At 39.8% G+C, this 21,506-nt stretch overlaps 1 protein-coding gene across 2 annotated transcripts in view; it reads left to right on the forward strand.

Annotated features, from left to right (window-relative positions):
* Positions 1-21,506, forward strand: part of LOC124595121 (sterol O-acyltransferase 2-like) — a 298,068-nt gene that overhangs the window by 164,839 nt on the left and 111,723 nt on the right. For both annotated transcript variants that reach the window (XM_047133717.1, XM_047133718.1), the window contains 3 exons: positions 4,838-4,986; positions 13,471-13,610; positions 14,635-14,798. In XM_047133717.1, the coding sequence (XP_046989673.1) occupies positions 4,838-4,986; positions 13,471-13,610; positions 14,635-14,798 (453 nt within the window). The remainder of the gene's footprint in view (positions 1-4,837; positions 4,987-13,470; positions 13,611-14,634; positions 14,799-21,506) is intronic.

Genomic DNA, 21,506 nt, shown 5'->3' on the forward strand with positions numbered 1-21,506 from the left:
TTTCTATGTATTCGCAGCACATTACACTTGTCTACATTGAGATTCAATTACCATTCCCTGCACCATGCGTCTATTCGCTGCAGATCATCCTGCATTTCGGTACACTTTTCCATTGTTACAACCTCTCGATACACCACAGCATCATCTGCAAAAAGCCTCAGTGAACTTCCGATGTCATCCACAAGGTCATTTAGTATATTGTGAATAGCAACGGTCCTATGACACTCCCCTGCGGCACACCTGAAATCACTCTTACTTCGGAAGACTTCTCTCCATTGAGAATGACATGCTGCGTTCTGTTATCTAGGAACTCTTCAATCCAATCACACAATTGGTCTGATAGTCCATATGCTTGCTCTTACTTTGTTCATTAAACGACTGTGGGGAACTGTATCGAACGCCTTGCGGAAGTCAGGAAACACGGCGTCTACCTGTGAACCCGTGTCTATGGCTCTCTGAGTATCGTGGACGAATAGCGCGAGCTGGGTTTCACACGACCGTCTTTTTCGAAACCCATGCTGATTCCTACAGAGTAGATTTCTAGTCTCCAGAAAAGTCATTATACTCGAACATAATACGTGTTCCAAAATTCTACAACTGATCGACGTTAGAGATATAGGTCTATAGTTCTGCACATCTGTTCGACGTCCCTTCTTGAAAACGGGGATGACCCGTGCCCTCTTCCAATCCTTTGGAACGCTACGCTCTTCTAGAGACCTACGGTACACCGCTGCTAGAAGAGGGGCAAGTTCCTTTGCGTACTCTGTGTAAAATCGAACTGGTATCCCATCAGGTCCAGCGGCCTTTCCTCTTTTGAGCGATTTTAATTGTTTCTCTATCCCTCTGTCGTCTATTTCGATATCTACCATTTTGTCATGTGTGCGACAATCTAGAGAAGGAACTTCAGTGCAGTCTTCCTCTGTGAAACAGCTTTGGAAAAAGACATCTAGTATTTCGGCCTTTAGTCTGTCATCCTCTGTTTCAGTACCATTTTGGTCACAGAGTGTCTGGACATTTTGTTTTGAGTCACCTACCGCTTTGACATAAGACCAAAATTTCTTAGGATTTTCTGCCAAGTCAGTACATAGAACTTTACTTTCGAATTCATTGAACGCCTCTCGCATAGCCCTCCTCACACTACATTTCGCTTCGCGTAATTTTTGTTTGTCTGCAAGGCTTTGGCTATGTTTATATTTGCTGTGAAGTTCCCTTTGCTTCCGCAGCAGTTTTCTAACTCGGTTGTTGTACCACGGTGGCTCTTTTCCATCTCTTACGATCTTGCTTGGCACATACTCATCTAACGCATGTTGTACGATGGTTTTGAACTTTGTCTACTGATCCTCAACACTATCTGTACTTGAGACAAAACTTTTGTGTTGAGCCGTCAGGTACTCTGTAATCTGCTTTTTGTCACTTTTGCTAAACAGAAAAATCTTCCTACCTTTTTTAATATTTCTATTTACGGCTGAAATCATCGATGCAGTAACCGCTTTATGATCGCTGATTCCCTGTTCTGCGTTAACTGTTTCAAATAGTTCGAGTCTGTTTGTCACCAGAAGGTCTAATATGTTATTGCCACGAGTCGGTTCTCTGTTTAACTGCTCAAGGTAGTTTTCATATAAAGCACTTAAAAAAAATTTACTGGATTCTTTGTCCCTGCCACCCGTTATGAACGTTTGAGTCTCCCAGTCTACATCCGGCAAATTAAAATCTCCACCCAGAACTATAACATGGTGGGGAAATCTACTCGAAATATTACCCAAATTATCCTTCAGGTGCTCAGCCACAACAGCTGCTGAGCCAGGGGGCCTACAGAGACATCCAATTACCATGTCTGAGCCTGCTTTAACCGTGACCTTCACCCAAATTATTTCACATTTCGGATCTCCGTCAATTTCCTTCGATACTATTACACTTCTTATCGCTATAAACACGCCTCCCCCTTCACTGTCCAGCCTGTCTCTGCGGTATACATTCCAATCTGAGTTTAGGATTTCATTACTGTTTACGTCTGGTTTTTGCCGGCCGCGGTGGTCTAGTGGTTCTAGGCGCGCAGTCCGGAACCGCGGGACTGCTACGGTCGCAGGTTCGAATCCTGCCTCGGGCATGGATGTGTGTGATGTCTTTAGGTTAGTTAGGTTTAAGTTGTTCTAAGTTCTAGGGGACTGATGACCACAGAAGTTAAGTCCCATAGTGCTCAGAGCCATTTGAACCATTTTTTACGTCTGGTTTCAGCCAACTTTCTGTCCCTAGTACTATATGGGCGTTGTGACCGTTTATTAATGAGAGCAGTTCTGGGACCTTTCTATAGACGCTCCTGCAGTTTACTATTAGCACATTAATATTGTTATTCCCTGTTGCATTTTGCCTACTCCTACTTTGCCGCGTCTCAGGAGGCGTCTTGTCGGGCCTAGGGAGGGAATTCTCTAACCTAAAAAACCCACATGTGCACTCCACACGTACTCCGCTACCCTTGTAGCCGCTTCCGGCGTGTAGTGCACGCCTGACCTATTCAGGGGGACCCTACATTTCTCCACCTAATAGCGGAGGTCGAGAAATTTGCACACAAGATCTCCATAGAATCGTCTGAGCCTCTGGTTTAAGCCTTCCACTCGGCTCCAAACCAGAGGACCGCGATCGGTTCTGGGAATGATACTACAAATAGTTAGCTCTGATTCCACCCCGCGAGCGAGGCTTTCCGCCTTCACCAGTTCCACCAACCACCTGTACGAACTGAGGATGACCTCTGAACCCAGATGGCAGGAGTTATTGGTGCCGACATGAGCAACAATTTGCAGTCGGGTGCACCGAGTGCTCTCTATCGCCGCCGGCAGGGCCTCCTCCACATCTCGGATGAGACCCCCCGCAAGCAGACAGAATGAACACTGGCCTTCTTCCCTGACCGTTCCGCTATTTCCCTAAGGGGCTCCATCACCCGCCTAACGTTGGAGCTCCCAATCACTAATAAACCCCTCCCCCCGTGTGCCTGCTCGGACCTTGCTGAAGGAGCGGCCACATGTCCACTCACAGGCAGAGCGGGCGATGCCACACGGCCAGCCTCCACATTGACCCTCCGCCTCGTGCGCCGTGAACGCCGCTGAACCCGCCACTCCCCTTGGGGAGAGGGTGGCCCAACCGCTCCCGGTACCCGCGAAGATGTCTCGACAGCAGGGACAGTGGGTGAAGCATGTAACACCTGGGGTGTACCATGCGACACACCAGACTCCCCACTGCCGCTACACTCCGAGGCAGCAGCCTGAAGACGGCTGACCGCGGCCATCAACACGTTCAGCTGTTCGCGAACAGTGGCCAGCTCCTCCTGCGTCCGTACACAGCAGTCACACATCCTATCCATCCTAAGGAATCAATTTACTGTAGAGAGTTAATCAACTTTTAACTAGACTGCTAATTCACTAAAGGTGGCTGACTAAACTGACTAAACTGTGGATACTAGCCACTTCTTGTAGAAAACAATGGAAATAGCACTACCTGTCTCTGGACTGCATTCAAAACAAACACTAGCACTACTGGCACTATGGTTAACTAAAGGGACTCTCTCTGACTGTATTCAAAACAACCACGAAATCTATGGAACACTATTACTAGCACTCGACAATTAAAGCTTCCTAAAAGCAAAAACACACGGAAGAAGAAGTGACAAGTAATAAAAATACAGTTAATACTTAAATTAAGGTAGCTCGCTGCACAGCAGACGTGAAGCGGACGGCAGTTACGACGACACTGACACTACTGGCACTATGGCTGACTAAAGGGACTCTCTCTGACTGAATTCAAAACAACCACGAAATCTATGGAACACTATTACTAGCACTCGACAATTAAAGCTTCCTAAAAGCAAAAACACTCGCAAGAAGTAGTGACAAGTAGGAAAAATACAGTTAAACACCAATGCATTACAATCGAAGACCCACCCTCAGCATTGCATGGACCAGCCACAAGAGGCCACCCACAACTCATACTCGCGGCACAGCTTCTGCCACGCCATCTACCAGAGTTATTTGCTATATAAAGACAGCACGTTAGGTGCTCATTCTCATATGTGTTCTACTGCTGATTGTATTGTTTCTAAGCTTGAATGTACTTGAATGTGGATCAATAAAGTCTTGTACTTTGTGTCTGCACTATTACTTGTTTCTTGAGTTAAGACAGTAGTTCCATGTTTTCCATCCTCATGATCACTAACAGTGAAGTTGGCACAGTACATACTGTGTTGAATGACTCATGACACTTCTGCACACATGTTCACCACATCAAGTTTGACAATGCTCCTCACCCTCAGTCAGCAAGACTGACCTAACTTAAGAAACAGTATAGAACCAGAAAGCGTTTTTTTAGTCCAAAGTCCTGTTAATAACTTCCATACGTACATTTACACAATATTTATATTCATACTGTGTATGCTAGCATGCATCTGGACCCACATGTATTTAACAGCTAGTGCATAAACATAAAATTGAATAGTGTAATAGAAAAACTGAAATCTCTTGTATTTGTAAGTATAGATTCATAACAGTGATAATATTTGATCAAAGCGACAAGTCCAAGTATTAATTCCCACTCATAATGGTGAATAATTATGGCTTTGAACACATTTTCGCACAGCTGTTTGTTTGTGCATGTTTTATTTATTCAGTACACATTCATTAAATCATATTCTTACTGGTACTACAGATTTAACATATGTTGTATGTAAGCATTCATGTAATTCAAGTCAATCAAATAAGTGCTGAAGACTTGATTTGTAACTAGGAATGATGCTTTACGGTATTAATTTTTTTTTAAATTGAGAGGTATAATGATTAAAATTCTTACACAGGTTGAAGCTGGGCTTCTCAACTATATTTTGGAATTTTGGTGGACTGCACATTGTAATGGCAACCTGGACCTCCATGCAACTTGCAGTATTTGCACTGTTCATTGCATTCTGTCACTGGGCATCATTTCGCGTTTCATTGCCTATTTCTGGTAAGTTGTCAAATGTATAAATGAAGCCAAACGTAAAATGAACTTCTGTAAAAAAATATATATTTCTAGACTTGTAGAAAATTACTGTATTTACATGTACTATACATTCATTATAAGCAGAATAAGGCTATGTGGCACAGTGGATAAGTTAAAATATGCTGCCAAATAGTGCAGTTCAATATTTGTGGCTATCTGCCATGAAAATTATTTTCTGTATTAAATGTTTGGATTGTTTCATTATTACAAAATAAAATATGAATCAATGCGTAAGAAATCTGCTGCATTTTCTTTGTAGTTTGTAGGGAGAATTTAAATATAAAATTGTCTAAAATTATCAATCAGTGATATTCTTTACATGACATTCATTTCTTCTGCAGCCATACTTATTCTTGTTATTCACAACTCCCATTACAACCTCACCCTCTGACTATGAAGATAAATGGAAAAAAAATTCTTAACTAGTAGTAAAAAATGCTTTACCTACGACACACAAGTGAATTATAGAGTAAAAATTTAAATGTTTCTACTGTTAACAGAGCTTTTTCTGAAAAAATGCTCATATTTCTTGCATATTTTCTAGTAACATAACTTATACCATAAATATCACATTTTAGTTTGTCACACTTACATATATGAGACTCACAGAATAATTTAGCTCTGCAACTATTTGGTAAGTTTTCCTTCCACCATTCATATCCACCATGGATTTCTTTTACCATACTCACAGAACTTCCATAAGATAGGTAGAGAGTAATGCCTATTGACCATCAACTTTCTCTAGCCATTGTTCAAGACATTCCTTGAATTTTACTGTTAAAACAACCCTTCCATGAATAACTGGGCTTTTTAGAGGTCATTTTATATAAAATAATCACCATATGCCATCTGTGCCAAAAGCATCCACTCCTTACTGATATGAAGATTGACCAATTTGGTCCCTATTCAGATTGTTAAATTTACTTGTACCATGTCAATGAAACCACCAACATTTTAATTTTGGTTTCTGTTCATCAATCAGTTGAAGGGATTGGTGAAAGAAAGTGCTATTTCACAAGAGTGATATTTTGAGTCACTGCTGGTTGTATGTTGCTTAAATTGAAAGACAAGCACATCAGTGTAATAAAACAAAACAGTTTATTTAGTAGACAGTTATTTCTAGCAGTATGAATGGTGGTACTGGTTACCAGCCTGTGCTGCATTGGAAAACACAAGAGGTACCATGATGAGACTAATCTCTACTAAATTAATTGTTAGCATTTTCTTCCAATGACACCTTCAGTTATTGTGTTGCAAATTGGGAACAGATCTTCCAATTACCCAAATATCTATGAATGATGGAGTTATAACTGTCTTGCTTTTGGTGATTCTCATTTCCTCCAGTATCAGCTACAATGGCAATAGCCAGTTTTGTTTTAGTATCAGTCACACTTGTCTGAGGTCTGTTTTTATGCTTATTGATGGTCAACCTAAAAGGTTTAGGAATGCATGGTTTCATGACAATAGAAATTTTTTTTGAGTTTCCAGCTGCACTGAGTGGTCAAATATCCCCGAGCATTCAGCAGAATACTTCTCAGTCATTGTCATAACTAATGAGGAGCATTCAGCCAGAAGCTTATGGGCTTTTAATTACTTGATGTAGTGGAAAGCTCAAGAAAATTGTGAAAGAAAAGGGTTTCCTTTCCCTCATGAATCACATTAGAACAATTTTCAGATGAAGCTTCTGCTCTATACAGTTAAAGCAACACTGCTATTTTCTTGAACAAATTGTTATGAAACTTAAACACCATGTGTTTCCCTGTTGTAGTCTCACATAATGCTTCACACTCATTGTTTCTGAAAGGCTGCTGTCATCAAATACTTTTTGCCTAGTGTGTTGCTGTGTACTCTCCATGTGCAGGCACACACACACACACACACATGAAACAGACACTGCCATTTGGATTCTAGTCCAATCACAAACATTTTTAATTCACCTTGTACATTAATATCCATAAGTTAACAGATTATCAAGGTTATCATGGTTCATGAAACAAAATAGAACACAGAGATATAATATGGCTCTGAGCACTATGGGACTCAACTGCTGAGGTCATTAGTCCCCTAGAACTTAGAACTAGTTAAACCTAACTAACCTAAGGACATCACAAACATCCATGCCCGAGGCAGGATTCGAACCTGCGACCGTAGTGGTCTTGCGGTTCCAGACTGCAGCGCCTTTAACCGCACGGCCACTTCGGCCGGCAGAGATATAATACACATGCTAAAAGGTGTCTAGTAACATTGCAGCACATGATACAGTATAAAGGTACTCCACAAAACTGGCCATAGGCCAAGTGTGGCACTTGATTATTTTTTATGTCCCTCCACCTGTGCGCAAAGTCTGTCAGTACAGATTATAGTGCCCTCGCTTGCCAATATAGCACAATGGCTCTTTACTGTATCAATCCTGTTACACAGTATTGGCAGGTTTTCGTAAAATGTGCTAGGGACACACCAGATGAACAGAGGGCAGAAATCACCCCTCATTATAAACTATAACTTGTTCATAAATGGCATTACAAACTCATAGTCCCTCTGTTCACTCACTGTAAGCATTACATCACATTCATCACACCATGTTGTACTTTTGTGTGAAGAGAATGCATCTGGCAAGTAATTGAGCATACATAGCAATCTCTGAAAGCTGACATCACGTGTGTTGTATGTTTCCACCTCGTCTTATCACAGTGTTGCAACATTTTAAATACTTGTTCTTATGTCTACAGATGTAAATTTACTGACAGATGGTAGTGCTGCTCTCCATGACATCAGTAGACTACAACAGTATTCACATAAATTCCATCTGATTTGTGTTCTATCTATGCAAATTTTTTCTTGAATGGACATGGCTCTAAAACTGTTAAATTACTACTGTCAGTAGCCAAAAGGCAAGTATGCTAGTAACAATAAAAAATTAAAAAGAGAAAATTGTTGTGAAGCTACATATATTCACTAATTCTGTCATACTTAGACAGTAACAAAATCATTACAACTGTGTATTACCATTTCTGTGAGACAAGATGGAAAATCTAAAACATCCATTAGGGTTGCTAGCTGCAGTGGAGAATTTTACAAAGTATAATGGCTCATTGGCATGCAGGGAAAAAAGAAAAGAAACAATAAGGCCAGTTAAAGGTTCCATACTAGCATTTGCCTAATGTGATTGAAAGTAATTTAAGTTAGAATGATAATAAGAGGAACTGAAATTGATTCTCCTAAACTGCAGTTGAGGATGTTAATCAGTGGACTTACCAGTCAAGAAGACGCCCTTTCAATATGTTGGCTCTTAACCACGTCCAGCCACATATTGATTGTTCCATTCCTAATGTGAACTGTAGGCACTGTACCATCACTTCAGAACTGATGGGTAAAAGGCTTGAGGAACATATGTGTGCATGGATTGCAAGTAGTGTGAGCACTGTTGGGAACCCAGACTTTCATGTATTGCATGTATTGTATTTTATTGATCCAAGTAGTCATAATATTGTACAATTTGCACATATGATATTGATAAAGTCAGCATACATTTTTACAACTATTTTTACAATTACATTGTTACAATTCTAGTTGTTTCTTGAAAGTTTGCTCAATATTACAACATGGTAATACATATTACACTGTACTTTCACTTGTTCATATTTGAGGGAAACGTGCACTATAATCATGCGTAAGTGATCAATTATTAAGAAATTTACTATTTATTACCTTTTTCAAAAAAATTATTTATTGTGTAAAAGTTTTGCTCCAGAAGATTTTTTTTAAATTTATATCTGAAAACGCTTGGTATTTCTGTTTAATTTCAGCTGGTAGGTTATTATACATCTGTACCCCAACATTTAGGACACTTTTTGGTAACAAGTTTTTCTGGCCTGAAAGATACGTAGGTTAGACTGCTGTCTCATTTCTTACTTATGAATGTGTTCATTTAATATTAATGGGCTGTCTTTGCTTAATAGATAAGATTTAACAAATGGTATAATACTACAAATGTAAACAGATGGCAGTATCATAATGCCAAGTTTCGTGAAATGTTGCCTGCCTCTGTTGCCTCAGATTGCATATTATTTGTTGCATTTTTTTGCATTTTAAAGACATCTCTACTAAGAATAACATACTTGTGTAAGAACTACTTTAGTGCTTGATTTGCTGAGTACCCTTAGTATGTAATACACAGTTGATAGCTCATTTGAGGTAGAACTGATGTGTATGTTTTTTGCACATTTATGATGAGATTGTTCTCATTGAATCAGTCACTCAATGATGACATAAGTGGTTTAATATTTTGATCATGGTCAGCTTTGTCTGTGCCAGTTACCAGAATACTTGTTTTATGTGCAAATAGCCGTTTATGTCATCAACATACAACAGAAACAGTATGGGTCCCAAGATTGAGCCTTGCGGTACACCATATATAACAGGCATATTTTTTCAGAGGAGTGCACAATACACTTATGGGCATTGATGTTCTTTTATTTTAATTTTATTTCGACCTTTTGCAATCTGTTTCATAGATACGAATCTAACCATTGGTTCGCAGTTCCTCTCATACCTTTATTGGCCAACTTCCTGAGGAGTATGGTGTGCTCAGTAGTGTCAAAAGCTTCAGACAAATCTAAAAAAAGTACCAGTAGAAATTTCTTTGTTATCTAATGGTTTTATGGTTGTGTTGAGATTCATACAGTACTGTGGTTGTTGTTTTAGATCTTTTAAATGCATGCTGGTGCTCCAACAGTAAAGAGAATGTGTTAACAAAATTTTCTAATCTGGTGTAAACCAATTTCTCTAATATTTTTGAAAATGTGCAGAGTTGTGCTCCTGGCCTGTAATTAGCTGCATCATTTCGTAGTCCCTTTTTGTGGAGTAGGGTAACTTTAGCAACCTGCGGGAGGTCAGGTAAAAGTCCATTACTAAAGGATGCATTAATTGTAACAGTTAATGGTTCTTCAATGTATTCCCCACAATTCCTTACAATAAAATCTGGTATGTTGTCACTGCCACTGGAGAATTTATTTTTTTGTCTTTTTATAACTGTGAGCACTTCAGTGTTTGAGGCTTTGTGGAGAAACACTGAGGCTTTTATGGTTTCCACATGTGTAGGGTGTTGTGTACTGGCTCTATGGCAGTTCTTCTTTATCAGGTTTTCAGCTATTGAACTGAAATAGTCATTAAAATCACTTATGATTTTTTTGGGTTCTGATGTCAACTCATCATTTAGATTCAAAATGGCTCTGAGCACTATGGGACTTAACATCAGAGGTCATCAGTCCCCTAGAACTTAGAACTAATTAAACCTAACTAAACCCAAGGACATCACAAACATCCATGCCCGAGGCAGGATTCGAACCTGCGACCGTGGCAGTCGCGCGGTTCCGGACTGAAGCGCCTAGAACCGCTTGGCCATCGCGGCTGGCTTATCATTTAGACTGAGCTTCAAGGTTTTGTTTATAAGATGGTTCTGATTGTCAGTTTCATTTTTCACAACTTTCCAAATGTCTTTCACTTTATTTCTACATACTGTTATTAATTTATCATAATATAATTTTTCTGCTTGCTGAATTACTTTTTAGAAGACAGTGCACTAAGACTTAAAGAATGCTCTAAACTTATCATCCATCTCAGGGTATTTTATTGACAAACTTATTTAATTGAATAGATAAAAAAATCTAGTCACCAAGCAGTGGCAGAACACTCGTATAAAAACCTTTTGTAATTGGCAAGCTTTTGGAGCCCGTGGCTCATTCTTCAAGCAGTGGGGTTGAAGGGGAAGGAAAAAGGGTGAAGGAAAGGGACTGAAGAGGTCTAGGAAAAGTGGTAGATTTTGGGAAAGCCACACAGAACTGCAGATCAGGGGAGACTTACAGTACGGGATGAGAAGGAAAGACTGATTGTTGGGGGATGTATTTCATATAGTTCTTCAGGTAGCACTTTTTTGGCTAGAGACTATTATCCATTTTGTTACACATGAATTTCTGCATTTGTTTCCAGTTCTTAATGGGAATGCAATGTTGAACTAATGAAGAAATATTTTGTGAAAGTAATTATGCCAGGAACTAATGAAGAAATGTTTTATGAAAGGAATTAAGCTTGCTACTCACATCATTTTTTTCAGGTTCCTCTGACAAGTTCTTAGTCTCTAGAAGATAAGTGTTTTTAATTATGTTTTCTTCATTAAGCTGCCTTTGCACTGTACTTTTTATAGGACATTGATTTTTTTCAGTGTAAATTTATTGTTAGCATCTGGGCTTCATGGTCACTGTAACCTGTGTTAATGATTTCAGTTGAGTAGTATTGCTTATCTACATTTATAAACATCTGGTTGAGAGCTGCTGATGTGTTTTCATTGATCCTTGTTGGAATTTCAGCAGTTGGAGATATCTCAAATGAATTACTAATATTTAGGAGTTCTTCTGTGCTCTTTCCATGTTCAAGGAAGTTGATATTAAAATCTCCACACACTGGCAAAATTTTATTGACTGTATGAAGTTTATTTAGTAGCATACCAAGAGAGTGATTCAAGGGAGTGTTTGAAAATCTGGATTTTATGGTCTGTACAAGTTCAGTATCAATGTCATAGTCTGTCAAGATAATTGAAGAAAATTCAAAATGTTTTACTGTCAGAATATTGTTGTGCTTTGTGAGGTGTTTGTAGTTCACATTCATTATAACATAGATAGCTGTACCACCTCCCTTACTTTCATTTTGACAAGATTACCTAACTAGATTATATTCTCCAACTGGTGTTTTTTTTCCAATATTACCTTTTGTTAGCCAATGCTCAGTGATACCGAGAACATCCAATTGTAAATTAGTTTTCAGGAGTAGCTCTATTTCTAACAATTTACTAAACATTGACTGCACATTGTGTTTTAATATTGTAAGAGGTACTAATGTCTGTTTTCCATTGGGACAGATTGCTTTTTTGTGTGATTTAGACTGTAGATAAAGTTTTGGGGCACCATTCACCACGTTCTCCTCTAATGTAGGTTTATGGAGTTTAATTTCTGCACCTGTTGTATTTTGGTGGGCTGCTAGCTGAGAGCTGTTGTTCCTGCACACAGAAAACCCTGGTTGTAGGCTGGAGGTCTGTGTTGTCATGTGCAAGATCTTCTCACTGCTTTCAATGATGCTGATACAGACTGTAGCTGCACATTTCTTCTTGTTGTATCTTGAAGATCTTCAGTTGAGGAGGGCTAGATGCTCTTGTTGGTAACACATCCAGGGTCTTTGATAGTTGTCATAGTCTTGACTAATCAATGTTTTTCATGCACCTGCAATTCAACCTTTTTACTGACAAACATAAACAATATGAAGCAGTAATCAGAAATTTCTGTGTTTTATGACCATTTTTAGATGGACCTGTAAGTTATTGAACGAAAACCCTCACTAGAGAAGCAAGTTACAAAGTAAAAGAAACATGGCCAGCTTGTTTCAGTTTATATGAAAATTATCACATGTTTGAGGAAATGAATATTAGCTGTGACCATTAAGGCCCACAGTGGGTAATGGAAGCTTTTGTGAACGATGACTGCCAAGTTGAACTTCAGAACGCTTTATTCATGGCACAATTTCATATAAAGTTTGGTTCAGTTAACAACTGAAAGAGCGGTTGTGAGCACTCAAAAGTAACAGAAGCCAAGTCCACTGGTATGATAATAATTCTGTAGGGAGGCTTCATCTCAAGTGGCTGTAACAGAAATGTCTGTAGGGTCATGCTGTGTGGCATGCCATGAAGAAGTGCGGAGATTGCGCAGTATAGACAATAGTGTCTGGGATGGTCTTAGCAAGTTCAAGTTGATGGGTTACAAGGTGTAGCTGGCTTCTGTTGTGGAACAGAACGAGCAGTTTCATGCTGTTGCTGGAGGTTGTACTCTGCCTTAAATATCTAGCAGGAGGAAGTTCGACTGTGATCACATGATAAGCAGATGGAACATGTTTTCTCAATAGCAGTAGTGTAGATTTCTTAATACATGCACTGCTCTTCAGTGTGGCTGGTGGTGCCTGTGACAATCAGAGAATCAACAGACTATTTGTAAATGGTATCATGTCAATAACACGTGGTACCCTTGAGATGTTTGTAAATTGTTTATCACGAAGGAAGCCCTGTGGGCCAATGGTAAGTAAACCTGCGAGGTGAAGACATTGTGCCAGAAGTGTGATGTAATCGGCCTATGGCTACTTCATAACAGTAACAGCATTGGTTTCTCTAACATACTTCTTGAGTTATTGTTTGCCAGAAATTGATATCTCCTGTATTCTGTAAGTATAAATTTGAGTCTGAATCCCCATTTTTCAACTAACAATCTTTTCTTCTGTGGTATGATACACATTTTAAGACGTTAATTACAAAATATAGCTACGTAGAGAAAGTTATGTATGTGAACTTCCTTATTGACATCACTGAAAGTTGAATTCTATGCATGTGCTTATTCATCAGTTTCCTTGCAGGATTTCAGAGACAACTTCTGGACAATAGTGCTCTGATTGTCCTAATTGCCTTCAAAGTTGGTTTCCTGGTGCTCCCAGTACATGTTATACAATATAATCAGTTACCTCCTATCTCAGTTATGATCCTCCTTTGTGAGCAGGTAAGTCTTGGAATCTGTATGTTTGTGACATTTCTCTATAAAGTACTTACGTAATCATTAATGAAGTAGTAGTACAGTTCAAATCATATTTTATGTAGACTCCTTCAGATTAGGTTACAGATTAGGTTAGATTTATTTCTTATTCCAATAGATCCATAATAAGTAGATCATTCAGGAACAATCACCTCCAAAGATAATTGTAACCTTATCTCCATAACAGAAGACAGTGTCATACAACAATATCAACAACGGGGATTTAAGTAAAAGTAAGGTCATGGGGAAGGAACTACAGATAAGGCACCTTTCAGGGCTTAGCATACGGTTCTTAGCAGATATCTGTGATCTGCTTTCAGACATAATTTTTAATTGCAATGTTTGTCAGTGACAGAAGCATGCTGATCAAGAATTCAAAGCAAACTGTAAAAGTCACAGATTGCTACTTACCATAAATTAGGCACATCAAGTTGCAGACAGGCACAATTAAAAGACACTTACATATAGTTTTCAGGCACAGCCTCCATCAGTCAAAGAGAGACACACACACAATTTGCACACACAAGCAAGCAAGCACACTTCATGCAAAGACTATGGCCAACTTCAGCATCTTGGGCCAGAATGCAGAAATAAATCTAATTTAATCGCTGTTCTAATGTGAAGAAGTGTACATAAAGTCTGATTTGAGCTTTACTATTAATTAATTAATAATTATGTGAGTACTTTACAGAGAAATGTCTCAAATACCATTAAATAATAATTAGTGTAAGCTGATAACCAACATAGCTATTATTACTACTTAACCACGTAATAAAATTAGTGTTTTACAATGTTTTGTAATTGGATGTATCATATATGTACTCTCCTTCAGTTCAGTTGTGTCATGGTCATTTTTAAGGGATTTGCTCACGTTTTATTCTTCATAGTGTGTTCTTTCTCTTAGAAAAGCACATATTCCATCCAGAATGTTTCGTCATCATATTATTTTGCACTCATTTCATATTTGTTAATCTTACATTTTGTATTATAGATGCGAATGATAATGAAGAGCTACGCATTTTTACGAAGTCAAGTGCCAAAAGTTAAAATGTTCAAGCCTCATACTGATGCAACAGGTGTCCTACTACCAGACTTCAACCACTTTGTGTATTTCATGTTTGCTCCAGCCCTTGTTTATAGAGAGTCATATCCAAGGTAAGTTCAACATTTTTTCTTCTCCCTTCTATTAACAATTTTTCCCCTATAGAGTTGAAAATTCATAAAAATGAGTACATCAATGTAGCTATGAGAATGTTCAACAATATTTTTCGTTTCCAATGTCAGTACACAAGATATTCATGAAAAATTTCTTGAAACAAAGTTCGTGAATTTGTGCCTTGCCTAACTGTTCGACTACAGCAAATCACATCTTTAGAATCGAGTTTTCATTTGCCATCATTCATTAATATTTCATATAGTGCCTCCAAGAGTTCTAAACCCGGTCAGAAAGAATAATAATCTCTGATTATGTTGACTGTGTGCACTGTGTTTATATTTAGCTCTCAGGCAGGGGTGCCATTTTTCATAACACGAGCAGGCATGCGGCGTACTTTGAACATATGTCTTTATGTTACCAAGGCAAACATGTATGTACAAAATCACTGTTTAATCTTAGTGTAATTAATGAATGGCAAAATAAACTTGCATAATATGACCTAAAGCACTTTTTAGTTCAACAATGAAATGAACCTCCATCGTATCACTCTGTTGCCATGTACAGGCGATACCCCACGGTAATGACTACTGGAAGTTTTAAACAGTGCAGCTGCATCAGATCCCAGCCAGCCACTTATTCAATTACTAATTATCTTGTAGACAACTGCCTCATTGTGGGATTGTGTGACTAGCCCACAACCTGTGTCATTTTCATGCACACAATGTAAATTTTTTCACATCTTGCCTGCTGTTTATTTTATATTACTGCTGCTCACATGGATATATGGCAAAACAATTTATTACTGTGTTAGCTGAAGCAATAATGAATGAATAGGCATGGGCTTGTAACTGTGAAACAACAATGGAATGGTGCAAAACAATTTTATTTGTGGTTGGCGCACTTTATGCTTAGACACACCTGCTCGGGGGTTAACAGAAACTAACTAAACCTCAAAAACTTAACAAAACTTGTGAGCACTGGCTGTTGCAGATTACTAAACAACAAGTTTCAGAATAAAATGTATTTTTTCTGTTTTTGGTACACAGTGTCAATATGAATGGAAATCCTGCAGGAATAAAGGCCACCATAACTGAAGAAAATCTTCTTTCATATTTCTGAAATAGTAATAGATGGCAATTCACCCTGACAAAAATTTGGTGTAAGGTCTATCAAGATGAAGTTTTATGCAGGTCACTTTTCTAGTCATTTGTAAAGACATTCCTAGTGCAGAGGAATACAAGACACCATTCATAGTAACTTTGTTATACTGTTACACAAACAGACAAAGATTTAATTTGCTCAAATGTCTGGGTTTCCTATTTGATCTCAATTTCATTGTTCGTTTACACTATATGTAACTAATGTTCAGCCAGACCTTCTCTGTATTTTGTTTTTCTCATATCATTACTCACACTTCTTGTATACAAAACTTCTCTCCAACAATGTGTTGTATTCCTAACTCTACTATGGAAGTATTTCCTTACTGGGTGACAGGGAACATCCCAATATTGGAGTCAATATAGTTGACAGTGGGTATATTTTATTCACAAAGAACAATTTATCATGTCTACAGCATATCATGATTCAGAATATGCTGCTGTCTTTGACTGGGCCACAGATATTCCTCTGCTCTCTGTGCGTGGTAAGATGTGTCATGGCTGGTTGCAAAGTGCGACATGCCTGTAACATTTCTCATAGTCATGTCATGTGAAGCACTGGTGCTGGTCGGGTAGCAGGTGGTATGAAAGATATCTCATGTGACTGTACCAGTACTTTTCTGTCCAGCTGGGGATGAAGAGAGCAACAGTAGTGAGTTCACCTCTGCAGTAGGAACTTCCCAGCCTGTGGTGGGAGTGCAGCCAGCAATGATGGTAGGAGCATAAGGCAGGCGATAGTGAGGATGCCATCTGTTGAAAGGCAGGATGATATAGTGACATGGTCAATGTCACAGAATAGTGTGTACATGTAGTAAGTCATTGGATGCATGTAACATCCCGTGTCAGTGTTGCCATTGTGGGCAGCACAGCAAAGGTCATTATCAATGAGTTTGACAGTAATGTTACTACCCACACACTAGGTAGTAGCCAGTTGTTGTAGCCAGTTGTTGCCACCATTGGTGACAATATTCTCCTGGAGAACCCATGCTGGTTTCAATTAGTTAATCAGAATGGTCATTCATGTGTCAGTAATCGGAATGTCAAATGCATGTGTGCCTCTCTTTAAGAACTTAAAAAATGTCCTACGTATGGCAGCAGTAGTGCCGGCCAGACCATGTTGTCCAGTGGCATGATATGTTAGTAATGTAAATGTGCTTTGTGTATGAAGACCTTGGGCACAGAGTTTGGAGAAGGATGTGGCATTTGGATATGTCTAATATGGTCCATTACCCACAGAACCAGTGTAGATAGGTCCATTTGTTCAGTGTCTTACATGGGTAGAACAAACTAAGTGAGGAAGTCTAGTAATTCACCATATAGTGTCTCAGTGTGGGACACTTCCAGGTCCTCTTTGAAATTGGTTCAGACACTAAGCATTACCCATGGTAATGCTTCTGTCCCCAGCCCGCCATGGCACATAAAGTCAGCTTTGAGGGTCCCGTGCCACTATTCAACTCATTTTTGGGGTGCCAGGCTGTATCGCAGTTGTGTTTGATTCCACATAGATTAACATTGTGCTGAACAGTGTTGATTCAAATTGGCACTCTTGGTCTGTAGTTACCATGTCTGGCATGCTGAAATGGGCTACGCAGCCTTTTACAAAGGTGCAGCCCATGAACTTGGCCATGACAGCCTTGGCGGTGACTGGAATGTGGCAACCTATATCTTGGTGCAGGAGCAAAGAATGTTATGTGTCCAGAGAGAGAGAGAGAGAGAGAGAGAGAGGGAGAGAGAGTAGGAAGTCAATTCCCACTACTGGTTCTGTGACATAAAAGGTCCATGTGAGTTGGTGATAAGGTGACAATTATAAGCTGCATGTGGTAGGTCTGTGTACTGTGATTCACTGAATTGTATAAATGCATGGTGTCTTTTCTTTTGGACATGTTCAAAAGAACAGACATCACACTGAATCCGCAGCTGTGATACATATTATGTATTCATATGATTGATTCACCTTGATGAACAGTGAATCCACCACCTTCAGTGCAGATGCACAATTACATCAGACCTCCTATGGAAATCTCAAAGCAGCAAGCATGGAGGACACGGACAGGGACTGCGGATAGCTGGGAGCTTGGGTCGGTCAAGAGGCATGCCAAGATAATCCATGCAGTTTGCAACAAAGACTGTGTTCAAGTGGTGCAGTGGTTAACATATGTAGTTAGTGAGCAGGAGATCCAGAGTTCAAATCCTGGTCAAGCACACATTTTCATTCATTGCCACTGACTACGTGTGAAGTCCCAGTGCAGCTGATATCAATAGTTCTTTCTATTTGCTTTCCTTTCTTCCACCTCCACCTTCAATTTACAAAAGATGTTTGACTTATTAGGTGCATGAAGCTGTAGTGCTGGTGTTCCATCAAGTGCATTCTTGAATTATGATCGAAGATGTACAGTCAGCCTCCCAGGTGTGAAGTCAAGGGGGCATGTGCTAGAGTCACCCATAGTGACAGTCAGAAAATTGCTGGTATTATGCAAGGTGATGGGCTTGTAGCAGCCAGTGTCTGAAGTTTTTGAATATACACAGTGCACAGTGGTCACAGGTCATGGCACCAAAACTGTAAACTGTGCCAGAACAGCCATGACTTTGATGTCCATGGTACCAATGGCCATCTTGCCATGTAGCACTGATGTGACTTGTGGTCTGCTCATTGCTCCTTTTGATTGAGGGTAGTGACATCTTCTTGATGCATAATCATGGAAGATAGTACCAGGTCAGTCAGTGGGGTGCCCAGTGATGGTTGAATTATTGATTTTTCTGGTGGTGCAGAAGTTTTAAAACATTCTGACCACTGGCATAAAACCTTTTCCCGGGGGTTTAGCTTCATTTGATATCATTGTCAGTTGCAGTTGTGCTGGAAGTATAGCAATCCAGAGTGTCAAAATGGGCAGCATCTGGCATGAGGTCAATTTTAACTCAGGGTTATCACAAAAGCTGAGATGTCATTCTATCAGCATAGTTCGTTTTAGCTGTTGCTTGGTTGTCTTTGAGAGTCATTGTAATAGTGCAGATCTGACTGCATCATTCTTGTTATGGGTAGGTTATGCAAATATGACATCACTGATTATGTGATTATATTGGATGACAAACCACAGTGATGAATCGGTTGTCATCATCTGAAGTACTTTATGAACTAAATACACACTCCAAGGTGGTGAATCATAAAGAGGGTTGTTCTGGTCAAAATGGTGTCATTTTACATTGGGAGTTGAGTCTGTGAGATAGCTAACAGCTTTGATGTGGCTCAGTTTCAGTCAGCCAAACCTATATCACCAATGAGAGACCTTCCTGCAATTGAGGCACAGGAGATAACGCAGCTCCCAGGTTGTCACAATATAGCGTAGGTACGCGTGAAGTGGTCATATGTCTGGTCACATTACAGAGCGTAGACATTGCAGTTGACTTGTGAACCATATTACAGTTTCAAATAAATTCTACTTAGTGGTTTTGTGCACAGTACTGAGAATTTGGGTTAAATTCCCATTCAAAGTTCAGCAACAAGTTGTCTGTTGGCTGCCATCATCATAGAGTACTAAGAGTTCTGTTGGTCAGTAACATTGCACTCATGGCCATTGTAAACTCATGTTTTATCACAGTCCAGTGAGCTGCACTTCACTCACATTAATCCCAGATGGGATGTTCCAGAGAGCTGCTAATGCTGCATTTACTATAACAGATGCCCACATTGTTACTGCGCATTAAGATTCATATGAAAATTTGCATCATGCATTTTATGGTAGAGGTGACAATGAATGTCCCAATAACAGAGTGTGATGGCTGATAGTGAAATACTTCATTCAAAAAATGCAGTACATCAACAGGACTACATCATATCATGAGTCAGAATGCACTGCTGTCTTTGTCTCACTGACTGATATGTCTCTGCTCTTTGGCCAGAAATGCATCTCACTATCACTATCCCCACATTACAATTTATTAACAATGGATTATGAAGATATCTTTCTGTTTTGAATTTACTTAATCTCATATACACTCTTGCTGTCATGTACCTTCTTCCCACTCCCCCTTCCCTATTCATCATCTTCTCTTCCCCTTCCTTCACATTTACTGATTTTTTTGTGTTACCATTCTGTCTCTCTTTTATATGTTGTAGTTTCTGAAAATGTCTCTTCCTTTTTAAAGCAAGCTCTTCTTCTCCATTGTTTGTATCTTCATTCACTTTTTTCTGTCAATGTCTGTCTTACATCTCATCAACTGTACTCAGATATTTTTGTTAGTTTCCCTCCCCTGTGATTTCACAAATACACTCAATCCACTACTAATTTTAAAACTGTGTATTAATGTACAATATAAGCTGTAGCATGAACTGGATGATTTTTAAATCATTAAATAAATAAATCTTAGTTAATTAATATTCCTGGTCTAGATGGCCCCATGTATTCTGTTGTGCCTGTGCCCTCCTGAAATGTTTTGTGGTTCATGGCTGGATGAGGAGAGTGTGGTATGATGAGGTGGGTGGTTGGGTTCCTCTCACTGCTGCACAAAATGCACACATGGTTAAAATACACTTTATTACAGGAACCAATTGAGTACTTAACTTCAATGATGTCCACCGAAGTTCTGTTGTTGACAGGAGTCAACAGGTATTAATTCTTGAATTTTGCCCATGCCTATCTCAGGAGTATATACAATTACTAATGTTCCCTCGCAGCTAGCTAAGGTGTGAGGCAATGACTGTCACTGTGGAAGGTTAGAGCACAATGTGACGTATTGAGATACAATGTGATCTGAGTCCCGATGTGACATACTGAGGTGCTGAGGCTGACTGACAGCTCGGTTGGTAGCAGTGGCCTATATGCATGGTGCCCAGGGGCCATTATTGGCGCATAGCCTGGGGGCATGTCTTGGTCTTCTCTTGCCATAGGTGCACCTAGTGCAGCACCTGCTATACAATGGTTCCTGGTGCCAAGTGGTGTGCTGGGAAAGTCGTATGCAAGTATGTTCCTCCCCCCACCCCCCCACCCCCCAAATTCCACACCATTGTGGCATACTGGAAGTGTGAACAACAACAGAGAGGGGGGGGGGGAGCTGGATGTAGTGATGAGCCAGGAGCTGTAGCTGTGGAGGACAGTGTGTTCCTGGCTGTACCCCACCCTCTGGCTTGTGAGAGCAGAGGAATGTCCTCCCAAAAACTCTGTTCAGGATACACATACAATTCTGAGGGTGTCTGCAGCGGCAGTGACGAGGGCAGTGGTGTGTCCAGGTCCATCGAGTTGGAGAGTGATAATGGTGGAGGCGAGGGTGTGAGGTCCATTGGTTCATCCTGGGATGCTGTGGTGGTACCAGCAGATGGCTGCAATGTACGCATGGTTCAGTGTGGCCGTGAATCTGGAGGAAGAAAAGCAGCAGATTCACAGGGCAAACCATTCTGGTGAGGGCACTGCAAACCATCGAGACGTGCAGTTAGATACAAATATGTACCAATGCGTTTCTGGATCTTGCCTCGCACCCAGTGCTGACCTTGGCCAAAAACCCTGCAAGTAATAAGATCACAAAGTGCAAAATGATACTTGCGGACCATAGGCAGCG

This window comes from Schistocerca americana, chromosome 2 (assembly GCF_021461395.2).
Source record: "Schistocerca americana isolate TAMUIC-IGC-003095 chromosome 2, iqSchAmer2.1, whole genome shotgun sequence".
Classification (NCBI taxonomy): domain Eukaryota; kingdom Metazoa; phylum Arthropoda; class Insecta; order Orthoptera; family Acrididae; genus Schistocerca; species Schistocerca americana.